We start from the raw sequence: 22,295 nt of genomic DNA on the forward strand, positions 1-22,295 counted from the left end.
TTGGGTGAAGAAATTTTCCACAAGTGAATCCCAAACAAGGTAAAGAAACCAAAGGGGTCAGCTACATTAATCGGCCAAGTAAAAGGGACTGAACTCCAGGTGTACAGATCCCCTGAGAAAAAAACAATCCCTGTCCCTTACAGAGGATATGTGCAGCAGGGAACTGGGGTATGCCATCTGCAGACAGTCCAGGGTGGCTCCTCTGGAGTACTTTACCTTCAACACAGGGTCTAAGATGCAATTTGGCTCATGAACCTTTCATTTCTTTCCAGAAACAACCAGTTGGGAAGAACTGTTCTTTAGGGAACCAACCACCCTTAAGGGAATCAGTACAGATGGGAAAGAGGTTCACAGTGCTCTCCTCAGCAGGATTCAAACGACCTCTCTTGACACTGGGAGGACTCTCTGGCCTACTTGGTGGTGAAGATACAGCCATATTTAGGTGGTGTCCAGCAGAGTTTAACTGAAGAGAAAAAGGGGTTACAGGGTACAAGGTACCACTGCTGACCTTGCCCACCATGAGGAAAGAACTGTGTGTGTGTGTGTGTGTGTGTGTGTGTGTGTGTGTGTGGGGGGGGGGGTAGTGACCCAGATGGCACTGTTCTAGCAAGCTAGCAAGCTTACAGATAATCAAATCTAGAAGCCCTGTGTTGAGTAAGGTCTGTCAGTCTGTGCAGTTGCACAAAGCCTAAGGCTCCATTCACACCAGCGCGTTGTTTTATGCTTTTTGCAAAACATTTTTTTTTTTTTTTTTTTTTTTTTAACATGGGTTCCTATGGAACATGTTCACATTGATGCATTTTTGTGCCTCTGTTTTTGGAAAGGGTCAGGGACTGTTTTAAAAAGCAAAATGGTGCTTTTTTTGGTTCAATAGATTTCAATGGAGAAGCTGCAGAAAAGCATGTAGTGCGTTTTTAAATCTGCCCAACAAATCCCCCCCCCCCCAAAAAAAAGCATAACAAAAACGCACATTGTGGCAAATTCGCTGTAAAAAACAAAAACAAACAAAAAAACACAACACATGCAGAAAGCACTGCAGAAACGCTCAAAAGCATAGATGTGAATCGAGCCTAAAGGGGTGCCTGAAAGGCAAGCTATCCAAATACCTGAAAGGATTAACCCACCACCACCTGGAAATTTGGGGGACACCACCTTCATATTGAAGGCGTCCCAGGGGGCTTAGCAGGTTTTTTTTTTTTTTGCCTCTAGCCCTTTGGGCTGACCAAGGCTCAGGGGGTCAGGGTGCACCTACTCTAGAAAGAGATTAAGGGACTAGGCAGACTTAATTAGCCTTCTTGCTCTGGTGGTTTTTCATGTTAAGGTGGGTCACTGGTGGCTCTGCAGTGGGTAGAGATCACAGTCTTACAAATTTCCTATCAAAAGTGATATTTCCAGCACACACAGGTGGGATCAGAGCCCATTCAGGGTGCTTTCAGTCCACACAGAGGAATGTAAGAGCTCTGCAAGATCCAAGGCTAAAAAAAAGCAGGCCAATTCTCCAAAAGCAGAATAGTATGTATTTCATCAATAAAAACAAAAATGGTCTCTTATAAATCAGGGGACTGTGACACCTCAAGAACAGTCTCATCATCTGTACCACAGTTTAACTACTCTGGAACTGTTTAACATGTTCAATAAAATTTATTTTCCTTGATAGAACCCCCCTCCCCAAAAAACAAAACAAAAAAAACAAAAAAAAACAAAAAAAAACAAACACACAGTCTAATCTGAAAATGGAGTCAGAAATGGCAACTGTGACCAGCCTGTTCTAAGGTTGTGGGGAGATCAGAGATGGACTCTGATTGCAGAAGCAGCGCGAAGAAGCGTGCTTATAGCCTCTGTGGTCGGTACTTACAAGGAATTAGGCGAATGTGACCAGTCTGATGTGACTGCAGTAGAGGCCCCTGAAAATAAAGTGGGGGACTCTGCCCTACTGAACAGAGCCAAAAGGGGACTCTGTTGATAAAGTAAACCCTATAACCATTAGGTCACTGTATTCCAGGTTGCAAAATGTCAGTGCCCTCATTGGGTACAAAGAAACATTTCCGTGGAATCTATAGTAGAGCATGAGCTGGGGTCATCCTTAACAGTAGGATGCCCCCTCCGCCCACTCCACCCCGTGTCTAAGTAAAACACATATTGTGACTGCTTGGGAGTGATGCAGCTGGGCAGAAGAGGAAAGTACTTACAATTCCAGGAAGAGGGTCAGAAGGCCAGAAATGACCAAACCATTTGTGACCAACTAGGCCCAAGGTGCCAAAAAAAAAAGATATCAGTACTCACAAACCCATGGTGGTTGATGGTCAGAACAGTCAACAGTTCCAGTAGGAACAGACCAGGGATTGGAATTCCACATGGGGCATCTGTAAACCCAGAGCAACAGCAGGCCGATTCTTCCACTATGTTGACTGGTGGAAAAAGCGCAGCGCATGAAACACTTCTCTCAGTGGATGATGTCAACAATCCCTCACTATTATTTTTTTTTAACTAGTGGTGGTGGGAAATTTGCACTGTTGGGATCCTTTCAAAGAATTTTCTCTTAGTGCCCTACTCGATCAAGTGAGTTTTTGGACAGGTCAAGCGTTAAGGCAATGCTACAGCTCTAAATTTGGAAAGCGCTCCATGGTTAACTTTTACCAGTACAGGATTGTCTGACATTTGGGCACTGGGATCTTCTTGTGGCACTTTTCACATTGCAGGCTAGATAGGTACAGGACCCCAAAGCAAAGCTGAGGAGAGGACAATACAGATATCTGCCATGTAAAGACCAGCTCAAGCAGCTACAGTATGTAGCAAGGAATCTTGATTGAAGACTGTGAAAGCAGAAATGTAAAATAAACTCCAAGACAAAATGACTAGTAAAGTGTTTAAACTTTTCTCAGCAGAGCCAGAAAAGCTGCATTTATCCTCCTAGTGCACTAGCAAAAAAACTGAGGTATGCTGGTTAGAGTAGGGTTTATCCTTGCCTAGCTTACATATTTTATGTTTGTTACTGTACGTTCACCAATAACCCAATTTGACTTCCTATGTCCCTCAGTGGATGAAAAATAAATATGTAAACATTAATGAGCCTTACTTAAAAGCTGCATTTAAAATAAAAAGTTCACCTTATCAACAAAAAATTAAAAAAAGGTGAACGCCAAATATGCTGGCAACCCCCTCCTGAGCTTGATGCACATAGCCACGATGTCCAAACTTCCAGTGTATTGGTCCATACACTGCAATACACAGCCTCAGAGTGAGTATCCATCGTAACACTTGCAATAGTGTGTCATGGTCATGTGCCCATGCTAACCAATGAGAAGCGCATCTGAGGCATCTTTTTTTCTGGTAAGGTGTCAAAGAAGAAAGAAGTACTTCTCATTTGTTAGCCTGTTCACGCTGACCCTGCATGTTTTTCATGCATTTCCGCATGTGCATTTACATGCGTTTGCAGCAATTTTTTTCTAAGGGTTTTTGACATTCGGAAGGACAGATCAAAAAGAGCTAAATTTGTTTTTTGTGCCCAGTCTCATTATTAAGATTGAATTGACATACACTTATGTGCATTTGTGTTGTGAAAAAAAGGCAGGTTTGCTGTCCTTTTTTCCACTGCACTGCAAGGCAATGGTGTGATCTATGCTTCTTAGGTAACATTGATTTTTGGACTGTATTTACAGTAGGAATGCGTTAACAAAATGCATCCCCTTACATCTGGTGTGAATGGGCTTGAAGATACATCAGCTATGCTTGTATGTAGAAGTCACAAAATGTATTAAGAAAAAACAAAAAACAAAACAAAACACTCAAATAATTCAATATAACTTTATTAAAATAACACACTGGTGTATAAAAATAGTTGTACACATAAGCTGTGTATGAGGAGTGATACAAGCTTTCTGTTCACAACAGACAGAGCAATGATAAAACCCGTGTGTTTTTTCTTTCTTAGACTCTGATGAACTGCATACATGTGCTCTTTATTTGAATGTCAGTCAAGTATGCATAATAAAACCAAAAAAGGTTTGAGGGTATAACATGATAAATTTAGGCGCTCACACTCCTGAACCTGGCCTGGGCTCTAAAAATTTCTTGTGTTTAAAATGTAGCCATAGAAGGGGGTCGAAGAAAACAGATGTGCATAACCCACAGACCGACATTAATAAAAACCTTTGCGACACTTCAATAAAAACAAGAAAAAAAAATAAAAAGATGCAGAGTGCAGAGATTTTAGATTAAAACTAAAAAATGGCCACCTTCTATTTGATTGTTTAGGTAGGCAAGAGTTTGTTTCATGTTAAACCTCTGCACCTGGCAGTCGGTGTTAGCATGGTAGATGAAGCTGAAAGCCAAGAACAGGATACAATGAGTCTGCAAACTTAATTGCACACTTCACGCAGTTGGTTTGTTTTTGAATGTTTGGGTGTGCTAGTGATGAAATTTTAACTTGTATGGCGAGAAACCACCAAGCTGTAAAGAACTGATCCAGATACACATTTTTTTTTTGTCCCAGTAAAGGGGTCTATTAAAATCTGACGCCCAACACACATACACAATTCCCCCCAAAAGGGTCTAGGCTTTTTTTGTGCTGGGGCAACCTAGACAGTTGATCAATATTGGTTTTAGTTCTTTGTAGAGTGTATTTGAAGCTTACTTAGTAAAGTAGCGGGGGATAGTAGCTATAAAAAAAAAAAAAAAAAAAAAAATCTGCTGTAAACACAATATACATAACTGCTCAAAATGTGTAACTACAGCTACATACCTTCTGCTGGAACTGGGTTTTGTTGGTTATTGTGACTTCAACCTGCATTACACAAAAATGTGCTCAAAAGTGATGAGGATGTCAACATAAAAAAAAAAAAAAAATCCCTAGTTTGCATGTACTCTTAGAGCCTAATGGTAAGGGTTGCATTAGCCTCTGCAGGCCATGTAATGCTAGGTAGCACCCTGATCACAGCCAGCTATACACACGGGTTGATTTACTAAAACTGGAGAGTTCAAAATCTGGTGCAGCTCTGCAGAGAAACCAATCAGCTTCCATGTTTTATTGTCAAAGGTTAATTGAACAAGCTGAAGTTAGAAGCCGATTGCCACAGCAGCACCAGATTTTGCACTCCCTACTTTTAGTAAGTCAACCCCACCGATTGCAGTATTTTTGACAAAAACATCCCAGATATAGTGTGACTGAACAAAAGCCTTGTTTTATGGGAAAATGGCCTTATTTAATAGAGATATTTTGATTGCGATAACCTATAATTTATCTTTTACTGACCCAACATCAGCAATGTCAACTCGGATTGGCTGCTATGGTTTACTGCAAGAAAGAATTAGCAAGAACTCTGTTCATGGAAATCTCCATGAAAAACTGTGGTGCGGTGTGACAATTGGAACCTATTTCACCTATTTTTGGAGAAGATCCTTTTCACCACATTTTAGCTGTGTTAAAATTTCTGTGATAGAATACCCTATTCACAGACTTTTGATGCCTTGGTGTGGTGAATATACACACTACAAAAAAAAAAAAAAAGAGATGCTTTATAATTCTCATTATACTAGCTAGAATATCAAAATTAAACACGCAATTGGTTGCAAGACATCTACATTTCTTATAGCTTACTAGTTTTTAAATAAATGGTGAGGAATGGACACCCCCGAACCAAAGGATAAGGGGAAGCTTTATGTGCAAATTGGGATGTGGGAGTTTAGTAGATCGCTGGGGTATATTTCTAATGTTTTGTTTTTAGGTCTTCATCTTTTTGGGGGCCAGGGTTGTAGAAAACATCCTATGTTATTTTAGCTAGCATACAACATCTAAAACAAGAAGACACAGAACGCCTGCAGCTCTAATTTATATTATGCTCCTGGTACTATAGGCGGTTCATGAATATACAATATAAAACTATGCGGGGCATAACAAAGTGGACAACTACATCAAAAGTCCTGCTTTTTAAAAAAAAAGTATCTAATCCAATTTAAAAGTGATATAAATCTGAACATTTCACACACAACACTCCTCTAAAAACTGAAGAATAAAAAAGACTCAATACTGTAGAACAATACATTAAAGTGCCGTTCCTAAAGATAGCAACACTCAGTTGTACTCAGCAGGAGTCCTAAATTTAATCGAGATGGTACAAGCCATATCAACAACCTAGCATTATCTGCAGTTGCCTTGCCAAGCATTAACCGTGCAGTAATGAGGATTCCTTATAAGGGAGCATCAACTGGTCAGATACATCTGTGTACAATAAAAAGCCCTTTGGCCATTCTGCAGCATTTTACTGTGTAGCATAACAAGATATTCAATGTAGGCATCTCCTGATAGAGAGGGAGCAAGCATCTCAATGGCATGGCTTGGTTAAGGCCAATGGTCAAAGAAGTATATTAGTGCCTAAATAAAATGTTCTGCTCAGGCATGTGTTGTCACACCAAGGCTGGCCATACACACAGATTCCTCCACCATGCTCTACATCACAGATGGGCAAATCTCCTGCCGCGCCTATTATAGTCTGACAGCCGTCTCGGTAGCTATCAAAATACCCAAACTGTGGCTGCATCTGATTGGATGCAACTGCTGTTTGACAATTTTCTGCCTGGATATTTTGATTCTTCAATCAAATTGTGCTGGGCAGGGGTAAGCAGACAGGGCCACACACCAAGTGACTTTGGGCTCCTTCATCAGCAACTGGCTGAAATTCTAAAATGTACTGCAGGGAAGCAGAACACAGAAGGTTTTTCACCTTAAGACAGAAAATGCACCAAGATAAAAACCCTTTTTTTCTTTAAAACTACTTTAACGCTTACCATCTGTAAATCCAGAATTCTAAGGGATTGTTCAACACATCAAAATAAAAAAAAAAAAAAAAAAAAAAAAGAGCCTCCACCTTCACATTCCTAGTGCACTAAAATAATACTCCAAGGGCTGCATTCACTGCAGTGAACAGGAAACTTATCACTTATCTGTTTTATTTTCTTTTACATCTGTGTTAGCGGAGCTGTGCAAGGTGCAGCATACTTAAAAGTGCAACAGCGTAGACTGTGCTTCCCAACTTACTCTGTACAAGTGCACAGATGTAAACAGGATCAAAGCTAAAGGGTCATTGTACACAGTTTACTTTGCTGTGCCTTGGGTAGGTAGGGCTTACACATTATCAAGAACACTCTGCAGGTGAGGACCAAAACTCAAATGTTAACTCAGACACTCACTTTGCCAATTTAAGGGAAAAGAGGGGCAACCTTTGGACAGACACTGTCACTTTGCCCTGAATGAGAAAGGTGGCAGTGCCTTTTTAACACTAGGTTTAATGTCTTGCTGAGGTGGATAGAGATCAAAAGGCTGAAATACTTCCCTTTCCTGAGGAAAATACCCATTCAAACACCCGCTTCTGAATGCGGTCATGTGATCCCTGAAGATCAGAGATTGGCAGATTCTCCACTTAAGCAGGACATGTAATCAAATGCCTAGGCGTTTGGTCATATGACTGGCATTTAAAAGGAGCCTTGTATAGGATTTCATGATGTATTTCAACCCTTTTTACCCCTCAATTTTACACCCAGCAAGACTGTTTGCATATCTTTAAGTTAAAATGTAAGTCTTTAAAAATAGCAAGTCAAAGCTATGTTGGCAGTATTCGTTAGTAGTACAAAAGCTTTTTTTCCCCTAGAGATAGTGTAGTTTTCCTGATTTTAAAAGGCCAGTGACACAGACTACAGTACAGCTCAGGCTCTGGAACGTAGTGCTACACTAAGCACCACGTTGCATGGGCATGTTGCTGTTCATTCAGCATATTTAGGTTACTTTGTGTTAGCTACAGAGTGTAGGTGCCAGGTTCCCTGAGCCTAAGGCACCTATGTAATACTACTTTTAGCAGTTTTCATAAAAATAAACATTTTTTTATTGTTGAACAAAAGTCTGATTAGATATTCTGTATAGTTGTTACTGCTGCCATGCATTTTATAAAAGAGGTTATTTCTTCGGACCTGAGTGCTTCTAGCTCCATTCCAGAGACTCCTGCAGCGCAGACAACCAGTGAATTGTGCAAGATAACTGAAAGCTATGAGACTCTGGTGACCGTTCTATAGCTTGTGGTTGTTATAAAGTTCCAGCGCTTACCTGGTGCTATATTTAAAATACTATCTAAATATATTAATCTGTGGAAGGGAAAGGGATGGAAGGTAGTGATAGATTCCTACCAGCACAGCACTTGATTACAGCCTAAGTGCTTCAATAGGGATACAGTGCATTGCATGGCAATGTATTACAAGGCTCTGGAGACACGCAAGTTAGGGTGAAGATGCGTAAACAAAAGCACAGTCAAATATACAGTCAGTAACTCCAAGAAACCGGTTGTTAACAGTACAATATAACCCCAACAAATGTCTTTCAAGTGATCCTGGGGTTACTTGTGAAGTTGTGCAGTGGCATTAGCTGCACGGTGCTGGTGCTGTGCCAGGAGACGTCAAGGGAGAGTACAGGGGTTTATTAAAATTCACTCTTGCGTAGACGCATCTCATGCCGCCTCAGGTGGTTGTATAAGGACTGGACATAGGTGAAAACGCACTTTGAATCTGGCTTCCTCCCCATTATCATCATGTCCTCAACTTCCACCAATGGGACGCAGTCCACGAGATACCTGTTACAAGAACACCATGGTGAGAATAGAGTAGAAGATGCTCACAAGGGTGGAAAATGGAAGAATTTTAGCAGAAGCAGAAAAACACAAAAGGAAAGCGAGAAGACTATAAAAGAGGACTAAACAAATATACAAAACAGAGAGTGAAAATAAGAGCAGAACAAAATAGAATTCTCCTAGAGTAGAAGGCCTGGTTCACACCCATGCAGGTTGCATTTTTCATATTCTAGGTGCATTTTGCGTTTTTTAATACACATTTTTGATCCACTGAAGTCACTGAAATCTATGGAAGTCAAAAACACAACCTGCTGGTCCCTGGGCCTTTCCATAAAATGCACAGATGTGAACGTGACCCATAGGAAACATGTGAAATGGACTGCAGTGTGTTTCTGCAAAACATAAAACGCACTAAAAAAAGTGTATAGGTGTGAACCAGACCTAAAAAAGTGTAATTTACACAGTTTTAGATAAATCTAGTTTTTATCTTACCCTTTGAAAAAAAACGTAAACATTTTCACTGGCTGAGACAGATTTCCTTTTCTAAAGCCGAATAAAGGGTATATTTAAAAAGCAGTCAATGTGAAATTCATTGAACATTCACTGCAGGTAAACCTGCCTGGTGCATGTGCTTTAAATTTAATGATTAATTCACCTGTGAATGTTTGGGAAATATCACACTGACTTCTATTTAAAAATGCTCCTGAGCAAATAGCACATGAAGTACCAACACTTTAAACCTGCTAATTTTAGTGAGCATCTACATAGACGGCCTCTCTTTCATAAATATTTAAAGGGATTTTGATTTTATAGGATAAAAAAAAAGACTTTACAAACAGGTTATACTTACCTACTCTGTGTAGTGGATTTGCACAGACCAGCCCAGATCCTCTTCTTCTCGGGTCCCTCCCTCCTGTTGAGTGCTCCCAAAGCAAGCAATCTGTTATGGGGGCACCCAAGCCGAGTCACAGCTCCCTGTGTCCATTCAGACAAAGAGCCCCACCCCCTACCCCGATTGGCTAGCGGACTTTGATTGAGAGCAGCGGGAGCCAATGATGCCGCCGCTGTGTCTCTGCTGAGATACTCGTTGACATCACTGGACAGAGAGGGACCTTAGGGGGCTGATGCACACAGAAGGCTTTTTATCTTAAGGTATACCTTAAGATAAAAAAACTTTCTGACTTTACAACCACTTTAACTATATAGAATACTTGGAGGGAAGACTGACATGACTGCAAAAGCAGAGAAGTGAATTGGGTTAAAGAAGAACTATTGGCAAATTTTTGTTTTTCATTTTAGATAGAGCAAGGGAGGGTTAGAACCCTTCAGATTTTTTTTCACCATCTGTGTTCGATTGCAGAGATTTTCCTTCACTTCCTGTCATATAGCCAAACAGGAAGGAGAGGAAAGCCTTGGAAATTAAAAAGGAATTCCTTGGGGACCACTAGGTCACCAAAACAAGTGACCCTATTGGAAGATTTTTACTCCATTAATAGGACAGGCATTACCGCAGTGAAGCTTTCTCTAGGATCCATCTGCTTGCACATTGTGGAACATACTTCATTAAAAAGGTAAGTGATGTGAGTAAAGCTATAGGGATAATTTTTGATTTTTTTTGGGGGGGGGGGGGGGGGGTTAAACTTGAGCTCTAAAAGGGAACCTACAAGCAAAGAAATATGAAAGTGGACGTAGTTTTGTTTTGAAAAGTGAATGATATGGGTCTATCATCTTGGTCCTTAATTCCCGACCTGCATTATTGATCTAGTGACTCTCTAGGACAAGTGATAAAAGAATAAAGATGAGAGCCCCAGGGCATGCATTTGTTTTTTACATAATAGTGGGGTGTGACCACATGCAACAATTGTCATTCTCAGTGAACCATCTCTAGACTGCTATAAAACTTTCTTACAAATCTTTTTTTTTTTGTACTATAAAAGGGATTATTGGTCAAGCATCAACAATACTTTCTGGCCAGAAACTACACAACCAACAATACTCCGGGCAGACACTTTCACATACAAATACATGCCCATATAATACCAGTGGGGTAATATGACATGGGGAGAAGAATTACTAACATGCACTGAACTAAAAAGGTGGGGGGGGGGGGTGATTTACTAAAACTGGAAAGTGCAAAATCTGGTGCAGCTCTTCATAGAAACCAATCAGCTTCCAGTTTTTTTTTTTGTCTAAGCTTTACTGAACAAGCTGAAATTAGAAGCCAATTGGTTTCTATGCAGAGCTGCACCAGATTTTGTACTCTCCAGTTTTAGTAAATCAACCCCACACATACACTATACATACACACTCTGAATCCAAGCAGACAATCAAAGTCTATTGCAGGCCAGTGACCACTTCTGCAGATCTGCTCTAACTGAGCCTGTTCGCTGTACCGGCAACCTATGAGCAGTCCTGAGCGTTCCTAAACATTCATATATTAATCACTTCCAGCCTGGGCCAATTATGACATTCCTCTCCTACATGTAAAAAACAAAAAAACAACAAAAAAAACATTTTTGCTAGGAAACAACTTAGGACACCCAAATATTATATATTTTTTTAAGCAAAGGACCTGGAGACTAAAATGGTGGGTGTTGCATATTTTTAAGTCGCAGTTTTTTCAAATGCAAATTTTTTTGAAAAAAAACACTTGAATGAACTTTAATGCACACAAACACAATATAATACCCAATTGTTTGATAAACTATAAAAGGTGATGTTACGCCGAGTAAATAGATACCAAACGTCTTGCTTTAAAATTGCGTCCGCCCATGGAGCGCCGCCAAACTACTGTACCTAAAGATCTCCATAGGCATTGCTTTAAAAGCCTTTATAGGTTACAAGTTTGGAGTTACATGGAAGGTCTGGTGCTATTGCTCTCGCTCTGGCTTTCGTGGCAATACCTCACATGTGTGGTGCGATCACTATTTAGATAGGAGTGTGGGACCTATTTGCGTGTGAGGGGGAAAGTCAATTTGTTTTTTTTGTTTTTTAACACAGTACTTTAGTTTTATTTATTTTTTGATCAACTTTATTGCTATCCCAAGGGATGAACAGCATCCCTTGTGATAGCATGGGCAGTGACAAGTCCTTTTTATGGAGAGATCTGGAGTCTATGAGACCCCAGATCTCTCCTCTGGCCCCCCAAAGCATCAGATCAAACATGGCTTGTTTACATTAAACCAAAAGCAGAAGCAAAGAAATCCTTATTGCTTCCGGTTTCTGACATCACACCATGGGAAGGAACAACATCAGTTCCTCTCACGGTTTCCTAGGGCACAGCACGTGAGAGCCCAGTAAAGGGCAGAGGGAGCGGGGGGAGGGGGTGTGTGTGCGCTATTTAACCGCTAGGAGTACTTTCACTTTGTAGGGAATCGCTGGCACAAGAATATGAGATCTTGAGCATCGCTGCAGCAATGACCAAGATATCACACTTCCCTATGCAGGAAAAGAACAGAACAAAATTTCAGATGGCAACACTCCAATGACTAATGAATTCTTTACTGATATAAATCCATACAGCAAGGATGAAAACAGCTAACGCATTTCACACCATCAAGGCAGGTGCTATGAGTAAGCACCTACCTTGACAGTGTGAAACGCGTTCAAGGTTTTTATCCTTGCTGTATGGATTAATATCAATAAAGAATTCATTTTTTCATTGGAGTGCGGCCATCCAGACTTTTGTTCTGTTCTTTTCCTGCATATGGTTGCATATTGAGCCACACCCACAACTGAAGAGGGGAGGAGATCTTTTTGGAATCAGACACCTGGAGAGGGTCTCTTTTTGCTATCACACTTCCTGTCGGAGGATAAATATATTATACATATGGTGTAAGAGAAGCGGTTAAGTGTTTGCAAATATAGGTTCCTAGCATATTGCCATTAAAAGACTGGCCAGAGAGATTTCTTGGTTGCAGTTGGCCAGTTTGAACAAGTTTTGCCATTTACAGGAACAAAGAATCCCCGTGCTCTCAGTTAGTTCCTCCATTTCTATTTACATAAGCATTCCTATTGTGCATGTACCAACCTTTGAGGTTATTTACCCTGAATGATGAATTTTTCATGCCTTTGGAATCCACCCCCCCCACAGAAGGACTTATGATCTTTATTTACGGGGAGCACAAAGGGATCACAATTGCCTTCCTACAAACTTGTCCGTTCAACAGACATCGAAAGTGGACTGCTATACACAGATCTACATTTGGCTGGTCCCTGCTGAACTGGCCAAGTTTTGGTCAGTGTTTGGCTAGCTTAAACCTAAATCTGTGAAGGAGCGCAAGTGCCTCCTTGAAAAAAAGTGTGATTTCCACTTAAATGGAACCTGGTCAAAATAATGGGAGCAGCCACTCTGACTCAAGGACCACATACTAGTTCTGGACAGTCACCTCACTTACCAGCTACCTAAACTGGCTCAAATTGTATTGCCTCGACACTAGTATGCAACCTGCAAAACAAAGTGGCAGTTTCTGTCTGATGCTTGTGAGATGGGCGTTTTCATCTGCAATGGTCAAACAACAATATGCATTTTACATTTTAGAAATCATTTCCAACCAATCCATTTTAGCTTGAGCGACAAACTTTTTAGCATTTTAATTGTAAGCAAGTCCAAACCAGAAAATGGTTTCTTTATTCTGTTTATGTAAGCTGTATTGGCAAAAAGCATGCTTCAGTGGACAGTGAGTAACACTTGAGATGAAAGCAGGTCATTGGTAACTCTTTTTTAGTATGACTTTGAATAATTACAGTGGGAAAAATGGATCAAAGAGGGTTCTTTTTCTGCCATCATTTTAGTTAAGGCACACTGTCCAGTACTGGGGCCCTGGTATTAACGTGATCTTTGCTTGGGCACATATACAAGCTCTGTGACTCATAATTTCCATGATTTAGTTTATGTATCTACAGAAACAACCTCCCTAAGTTCCATATAAGTGCATGACCAGTCTCCTGGATTTAACACTCTTCCAACACAACTGTGAGCTGATGAATGTTCAAGCAATGTGTTGAAGATCTGAGCACGCCAGAGGACAGCAATGAGATACCTCCAGCTGAGGGACATTAAACAGATATGACTATTGGTTGTAAACCTGGAGACAATCAGCTGTGGAAACATGCCTATTAACCACTTCCGGACCACCCACCGTCGTTAAACATTGGTACTTTGAAGAGGATTGTCGTTGTTATGGCAGCAGCTAGCTGCCATAACCCCGGTATCCTCTTCTTCAGCGGACAGTCCGCTTCAAGATAAGTGGTCTCTGTGGCAGATTTGCTGCAAGATCAAATTTATCGTCGGCGAGAGAGGGCCCCCCCCCCCCTCCCGCCGGTGCCCTCCCCCTCCCGCCGGTGCCCTCCCCCTCCCGCCGGTGCCCTCCCCTGCTTACCAGAGCCGTCGGCAGCGGTGATCTGATCTTCTCGTGTGACATGGAGATGAGTGAGGGGAAGATGGCCCCCACACGTCTCCATGTCATTGCAAGGCGGAAGCAACGTCAAAACGTCACTTCCGCCCATAACTCTTAATGGGCCATTTTTTTATTTTAAATGACAACATTTTTTTTGTTTTTTAATTGCATTTTAGTGTAAATGTGAGATCTGAGGTCTTTTTGACGCCAGATATCATATTTAAGGGGTCCTGTCATGTTTTTTTTCTATTACAAGTGATGTTTACATTCCTTGCAATAGGAATAAAAGTGACACTTTTTTTTTTTTTTTTTTTTTTTTTTAAGAACAGAGTAAAAATAAAAAGTAAAATAAATAAGAAAAAAAAATATTTAAAAACGCGCCCCATCCCGAAGAGCTCGTGTGTAGAAGCGAACGCATACGTGCGTAGCGCCTGCATATGAAAACGGTGTTCAAACCACACGCGAGGTATCACTGTGATCGGTAGAGCAAGAGCAATAATTCTAGCCCTAGACCTTATCTGTAACTGAAAACATGCAACCTGTAGAATTTTTTAAACGTCGCCTATGGAGATTTTTAAGGGTAAAAGTTTGTCGCCATTTCACGAGCGGGTGCAATTTTGAAGCGTGACATGTTAGGTATCAAATTACTCGGCATAACATTATCTTTCACCATATAAAAACAATTGGGCTAACTTTACTGTTGTCTTATTTTTTTATTTAAAAAAAAAAGTGTATTTATTCTAAAAAAAGGGCGCTTGTAAGACCGCTGCGCAAATACGGTGTGACAGAAAGTATTGCAATGAGCGCCATTTTATTCTCTAGGGTGTTAGGGGAAAAATTGTATAATGTTTGGGGGTTCTAAGTAATTTTCTAACAGAAAAACCTGTTTTTAACTTCTCAGACAAAATCTCAGAGAGGCTCGGTTCCTAAGTGGTTAAAATGGGACATATGAATGTTTTTTTTTTCTACAGATTAAAGGGCAACAGATCTTTTCACTTCTTACATACCTAACTCTTGGTATGCTACGAATATTCTAAAATGTTTATAAAGCTGGCCATACACTAGTAGAATTTAGTTTGAAATAGATCATTTTAAATACTTTTGTCCAAGTTTTTAATTATTAGGGGAGTCAAATAGAAGTTTGTTTTTGACCAAAGTGATAAGAGAATTTGAAGGAGCAGGTTGGAAAGTTTTTCTTGAACAAACAAATTTCTAACCGCTTATGTGGTTTTCATTTGGGAAATTACATTCATTCCAAAATCAAATATTAAAAGCAAACAAAATTGGCTTTTGAACAATATATGTTCAGTCATCGGATGTACAAAGAATGTTCATTTGAAGTTCTACTAGTGTATAGCCAGCTTAACCAGTTAATCTCTTTGGACCTATGCAGTAATAACCATCAGCTTGTGCCCAGTTTTTCCTTAGTTGGCTCCTGGCTGTAAAGTAAAAGTGATCCAGCAGCTGTGCGCTCCCCCACGTGGTTCCTGAGCTCCCCCACTCTTAGGGCCCTTTCACACTGAGGCGGGGGGCGGCGTCGGCGGTAAAGCGCCGCTATTGTAAGCGGCGCTTTACCGTCGGTATTTGGTCGCTAGTGGTTTTACGCCCCGCTAGCGGCCGAGAAAGGGTTAAAAACCACCGTAAAGCGCCTCTGCAGAGGCGCTTTGCCGGCGGTATAGCCGCGCCGTCCCATTAATTTCAATGGGCAGGAGCAGTAAAGGTGGGAGGAGACAGAGGAACATCCATTCCGAAATCTCCTTCACTTCATGGGCACAATGTCCAGCTACTACAGACTCAGGGTAGCGGTCTGCCTGTACCGCTGATACGGGCAGGCAGTTATTTGAGAGCAGGAAGATTAATGAACTACAAAAGACGCTCTCGCAGTTCATCGAGAACTTGTAGTCACAGGAAACTGTAAATGAATGATGCGGCTGTGTGGGCAGAGCTTAGGACCGAAAAAACAACTAGTCAACATAATCGATTATGAAAATAGTTGTCAACTATTTTCATAATCGATTAGTTGACCTGCATACAGAATGCATTATTTGTTTACATATGCCTCATGGGACAGCTAGAATTGCGTTCAGGATAGGAAGGTTTTGACTGCCGGCCACAACATAGTCTGTGTGTACATGAGCCATTACAACCACTTTAACCACTTCAGCCCCGGAAGAATTTATCCCCTTCCTGACCAGAGCACTTTTTTGCGATTCGGCACTGCGTCGCTTTAACTGATAACTGCACGGTCGTGCGACGTTGTACCCAAACAAAACTGAAGTCCTTTTTATCCCACAAATAGAGCTTTCTTTTGGTGGTATTTGATCGCCTCTGCAGTTTTTATTTTTTTGCGCTATAAACAAAAAAGGAGCATCAATTTTGAAAAAAAAAAAACGCATTTTTTTAACTTTTTGCTATAATAAATATCCCCCCCAAAAAATATAAAAAAAGCTTTCCTTAGTTTAGGCCGATATGTATTCTTCTACATATTTCTGGTAAAAATAAATAAATAATAATCGCAATAAGCGTATATTGGTTTGCGCAACAGTTATAGTGTAGACAAAATAGGGGATAGATTTATAGCATTTTTATTGTTATTTTTTTTACAAGTAATGGCGGCAATCTGCGATTTTTACCGTAACTGCGACATTATGGCGGACACATCGGACAATTTTGACACATTTTTGGGACCATTGGCATTAATACAGCGATCAATGCTATAAAATTACATTGATTACTGTAAAAATATCACTGGAAGTGAAGGGGATAACACTAGGGGGCACTCGAGGGGTTAACTATGTTCCCTGGGAGGTGACTAACTGAAGGGGGAGGGGACTGACTGGAGGAAGTGACGGATCGTGGTTCCTAGAAATAAAGTAAGATGTAAATTGTACAGCTAAATTGATTATGAAAATAATCCCTAGTTGCAACCCTTGACCAAACAGTTCAGTCTATTTTTAAATCTATTTTTAGATCCTCAATCTATTTTTAGATCCTGGTCTAAAAGGTTCAGTCTATTTTTAGATCCTGGTCTAAAAGGTTCAATCTATTTTTAGATCCCGGTCTAAAAAGTTCAATCTATTTTTAGACCCCAGTCTAAAAAGTTCAGTCTATTTTTAGATCCTCAATCTATTTTTAGATCCTGGTCTAAAAAGTTCCATTTTTAGAACCCGGTCCAAACAGTTCAATCTATTTTTAAAACCCGGTCTAACAAGTCAATCTATTTTTAGAGCCTCAATCTACTTTTAGCTCTTGTTGTAAAAAGTTCAATCTATTTTTAGAACCTGGTGTAAAAAGTTCAATCTATTTTTAGATCCTCAATTTTTAGATCCTGGTCCAAACAGTTCGATCTATTTTTAGAATCTCAATCTTTTTAGATCCTGGTCTAACAAGTCAATCTATTTTTTGAGCCTCAATCTATTTTTAGAGCCTGGTCTAAACAGTTCAATTTTTAGATCCTTAGGTCCAAACAGTTGCATCTATTTTTAGATCCTGGATCCATTTTTAGATTCTGTCTAAACAGTTCGATCTATTTTTAGATCCTGGTCCAAACAGTTTGATCTATTTTTTAGAGCCTCAATCTTTGTAGATCCTGGTCTAAACAGTTCAATTTTTAGATCCTAGTCTAACAAGTCAATCTATTTTTTGAGCTTCAATCTATTTTTAGATCCTGGTCCAAACAGTTGCATCTATTTTTAGAACCTGGTCCAAACAGATCTATTTTTGGAACCTCACTCTGACTTGTTAGACCAGGATCTAAAAATAGAGTGAGGTTCCAAAAATAGATCTGTTTGGACCAGGATCTAAAATTAGATTGACTTGTTAGACCAGGATCTAAAAATAATCTATTTTTAGATCCTGGTACAAACAGTTGCATCTATGTTTAGATCCTCGATCTATTTTTAGATCCTGGTCTAAGCAGTTTGATCTATTTTTAGATCTTGGCCTAAACTACGGCTGAAACAACTAATCGATTATGAAAGTAGTTGTCAACTACTTTCATAATCGATTGGTTGACCTGCATACATAATTCATTATTTGTTTACATATCAGGAAATACAGTGCAATCTACATACAGCTCAGTACACCGTCCATACAGGTCAAAAATGACCTGAGAACTTGTGAATTTGAATGTGTAAGGAGCAATGACTCATGGGGACAGTCTTGGGCAGGAGAAAGAAGTGATTTAAAGTGACTATAAAGGCAGAAGTTTTTTTACGTTGCTATAGAGGCACTCTATACTATACTTTGTGGCTTGCTATAGGGGCACTCTGAAGGCAGGAGGAGTCAGAGGCACCAGTAGGGGGGGGCCCAGAAGAGGAGAATCAGTGCTGCTCTGTGCAAAACCATTGTACAGAGCAGGCAAGTAAGACATATGTAAAAAAAAAAAAAAACAAAAAAAAAAAAAAGACAAAAAAACAAAAACAAACAACGAAGTTCAACGTTTACAATAAGGGTAGGGAAGATCAACATCTGAAACCAGAGAAGGTGGAGGCTGATCGACTGGAGGCAATACGAGGCATTATAAAAATTGCATTTATTTAAATTAATTGTCTTTTTTAAACTTTACATATTATCTAAATTATACACCACAATGAGGTTTTTATCCGAATAATCGATTAATCGAAACAATAATCAGCCCTAGTACAGATACTGGAACATGTTACATGTTCCAACCTAAGAATGGTTGTAACATGTTCCAAAGGTGAACCTTAAAAAAAAAAAAAAAACTTAAATTACAATAAAATGTATTAATAAAAAATGAAATACAACCTCCACTGCCCTGCACACACCCGCAAATACAAACATGGGCCCAGGGTGTGCACATGTATGTAAACCATGATTGCACCACCCATGTGAGGTATTGCCCCAAATGTTGAAGTGAGAGCAATAATTCTAGCACCAGAGCTTTCAGCTAACTTTAAACTGATGAGCTGTAAAGTCTTTTAAAGTAGCACCTATGGAGATTTTTGTGTATCGTAGGTTTTTGCAATATTACAGGCGCATGCAATTTTAAGACTTGACAGGTTTGATATCTATTAAGTCAGTGTTTCTTAACTGGGGGGTTCCATGGCGATCTACCCATCAGTCACAGGTAGCTGACAGGTAGATCCCATCCCCTCTGATGGCACATGCAGAGATTGTATCCTAGCCACTTCCCTGCCTATTGGCTGTAGTGCACTGTTCCCCGCTGGCCCCTCCTCCCCTCCTGTCCATCCCAGGTGCTTATATGACATCATCTGGGATGGACAGGATGGAAGGATGGGCTGGCCAGGAACAGCGTGCCACTGCGCAAAAAAGAAGCTGGTACAGTAGTGTTCCCCACACTCTGCCCCATGTAGTATGCCCCTGTGTAATGTGCCCTGTGGTCCACCGTATGTAGCGTGCCCTGTTCTGTCCCATGTGGTGTGCCCCATGTAATGTGCCCTGTTCCATGTGGTGTAAGATACCCTGCGGTCTGTACTATACAACTGCCCCCATGTAATGTGCCCAGCTGTGTGCCCCCCCCCCCACACACACACACACACTATGCACCCTGCTCCCATGTAGTGTACCTCCCTTTGTACACGGTTTATCTCAGGTTAGAACCAGAATTAAACATCTGTGCAAAAAAAAAACAAAAAACATTAAATTAAATAAGTACATTTTAACATTCATTCTATTTAATGTAATTTCAGACTTTTTGCCAGGGGTTCTTCGAAGGTAAAAAGGTTGAGAAACACTGTATTAAGTTGAAGCAACATCATCTTTTATATTTTACAAAAGATGGGTATTTTATTGTGTGTTTGCACTAAAATTAATTTTATTATATTTTCCTAAAAACATGCGTTTAATAAAACTGTTGCACAAATATAGTGCTACATAAAAATCTTCTTATTCTACAGGACTGTTGCTTTCAGAAAATATGTAATGTTCTGAGGGCTATAGGTACATTTTTAACCAAAAATTCAGATTTTTGTGTGCAAAAAAAAAAAAAAAAGAAGCTTTAATGCTAAAGTGGTTAAGTACTTGTTAAACACTTTATTAAAAAGGAGACTATATTTAAAAGTGAGCTGACAACTCACTAAGTCTCAGTTTACACTAATGCGGGAAACGCACAAGACTTGCTGTGTTTCCCCGCATCGCACGACGTCCATACAATCTGCTGCAGGTGTCAAAGTTATCTTAACACCCTGAAACCGATGACAAAATGCAGTGCGATTGCCAGAATCGCATTGCATGTGTGTGAACAATTATGCAACGCGATTTAGGTGCGGGAGAAAAAAAGGGTCTTGGACCATTTTGGTGCGGATGCAATTTCCCGCCATACAAAATGTATGGCTGAAATTGCACCGCATAGACAGCGCACGTGATGGGCACAGTAATGTGGTGCAATTCCTGTGCGAATAATAATTTTCCCCACGCACCAGTGTGAACCCAGCCTGCATATTATCTGTGACACATTTATCTGCTTTCTTTGTAAACAGAGAATATCCTATACAAATTGAGATGTCTCCAGAATGCCCTGGTAAACTTGGTCCTCACTGTACAGCATGACACATGCAGAATCAAAGCAGTAAGAGCTCCCAAAGCACAATGTAGTGAAGGTTTTTTTTTTTTCATGATTCACATATACATTATGAAATGCTAAAGACACACAAAAATGTTCAATTATATGCATAGCTTTGGTTCTTAAAGCGGGATTCCGGCCACTATAATTTTTTTTTTTTTTAAAAGTCAGCAGCTACAAACACTGTAGCTGCTGACTTTAAATAAGTAGACTTACCAGTCCTGGGTGCCCGCGATGTCAGCCGCCCGAGGCCGACCCATCCCTCGGCTCTCGGCACCGCAATCCTAAGTAAGGGAAACAGGCCCTGGAGCCTTGCGGCTTCACTGCCAGTTTCCTGGGGCGCGGCGATCTGTGAAAGGCCCCACGGTTTTCTGGGAACACACAGAGTTCCCAGAAGGCAACGGGCCGCTCAGCTAGGAGCAGAACAGGCCGCAGATTAGGAAGACTGCCTAGCAACAAGGGTTCAGGTAAGTTTAAAAAAAAAAAAAATTTTCAAATTTTTTTTTTTTTTTTAAATATTTTTCATGCCATTTTCTATTTTAAAGAAATGTTCCACTTTAAAGAGCATTTGGAGACACCATATACATCTTGTACATTGTCAAAATTAATTTATGGTTTGCCAATATATTCCTTGCTGTAGTCTCTCTACTGTAGAAGAGAGCTTTCCTATTCTCCCTCTACACAGAATGGTGCTTAGAAAATCTGTGTCATATGCTAGGGCTTGCCCTATGAGGAAGACCAGTTTGTAGAATATAGTCGTGGACCTACTGGATGGCGTAGGTCCAGGACCAGGACCAGTGAATGCAAACTGACCTTTCTAAAACAGAAAGCCTTAGCTTAGCAGAGGGAGATTAGGAAAGCTCAGTGTGTTGTTCCAGCAACAAAGGATGGACACTATGTAAAACTGCTAAACAGAATTGTTACATACCTTAAACACAAAACATATTCATACATAATTGTTCAATGTACTGAAAAAAACTAAAACTAGATTCCTACTCCACAGATTGCTCTTAAAGTGGCTGTAAACCCTTACCAACCGAAGTGACAGGCTTCTTGTGACACAAAGAGATGAAACAAATTTTCCTACATAAGTCGCACCTTTTTATCTGTGGCCCTCTGTCCTCTACAGCTTTCTAAAAACACACAGACCAAAGGCTATTTCTCAGCTCCAGCAGGAAGGTGGCGGGATAGGTCACATATGGCATAGCCTAGAGCAGGGAGACGAGTGTAATCTGACACTTGAATGGAGGGAAACACACCCACCTATAGACAGTCTCATAGGGAAACATGCACAGTTGAGGCTGTCAACCACCTTCTGTGCACTGAAGTTGGGGTTGGGCCATCTCCCGAGATTCTGTGGTGTCGGGATAACCTTTCAAAAGTGACTAATGCAGGTAGCAGAGGGGAGACAGAAATGTCACTTTGTGCTTTGGATTGAGCTACCACACACTCCAGAGGGATAGGCTCTGTTCATTTTTTATTTCGGAGGTTTACAACCACTTTAAAGCACACTTCTCTTCTGTTGGAATGTGCTGCTTAGCAGAAAGGAAGAGATTCTCTGGAAACACTCAGAAGTAAGACAATTCACAAGACAAGTTGAAGTGTCAAGCTAAGTGCTAGATCTGTTTAATTTATTGTTTAAAAAAAAGCAGACCTTGTTCTTCACGTTAACCCTTGTCAGCACTCTCTTCACACTCTTGGCATTCAGCATCACATGCATGGAAAACTGCACTCCTCACA

At 40.4% G+C, this 22,295-nt stretch overlaps 1 protein-coding gene across 4 annotated transcripts in view; it reads right to left on the reverse strand.

The window, feature by feature from the left end:
• Window positions 1–3,790: 3,790 nt before the first annotated feature.
• Window positions 3,791–22,295, reverse strand: part of SMTN (smoothelin) — a 219,956-nt gene continuing 201,451 nt past the window's right edge. For 3 of the 4 annotated variants that reach the window (XM_073631099.1, XM_073631082.1, XM_073631072.1), the window contains exon 19: window positions 3,791–8,612. In XM_073631099.1, coding sequence (XP_073487200.1) covers window positions 8,462–8,612 — 151 coding nt within the window. In that variant the 3' untranslated portion in view covers window positions 3,791–8,461. The remainder of the gene's footprint in view (window positions 8,613–22,295) is intronic. The other variant, XM_073631091.1, reaches the window with a different exon arrangement.

Source organism: Aquarana catesbeiana, linkage group LG01 (genome assembly GCF_042186555.1).
Source record: "Aquarana catesbeiana isolate 2022-GZ linkage group LG01, ASM4218655v1, whole genome shotgun sequence".
NCBI classification, from domain to species: Eukaryota; Metazoa; Chordata; class Amphibia; order Anura; family Ranidae; genus Aquarana; species Aquarana catesbeiana.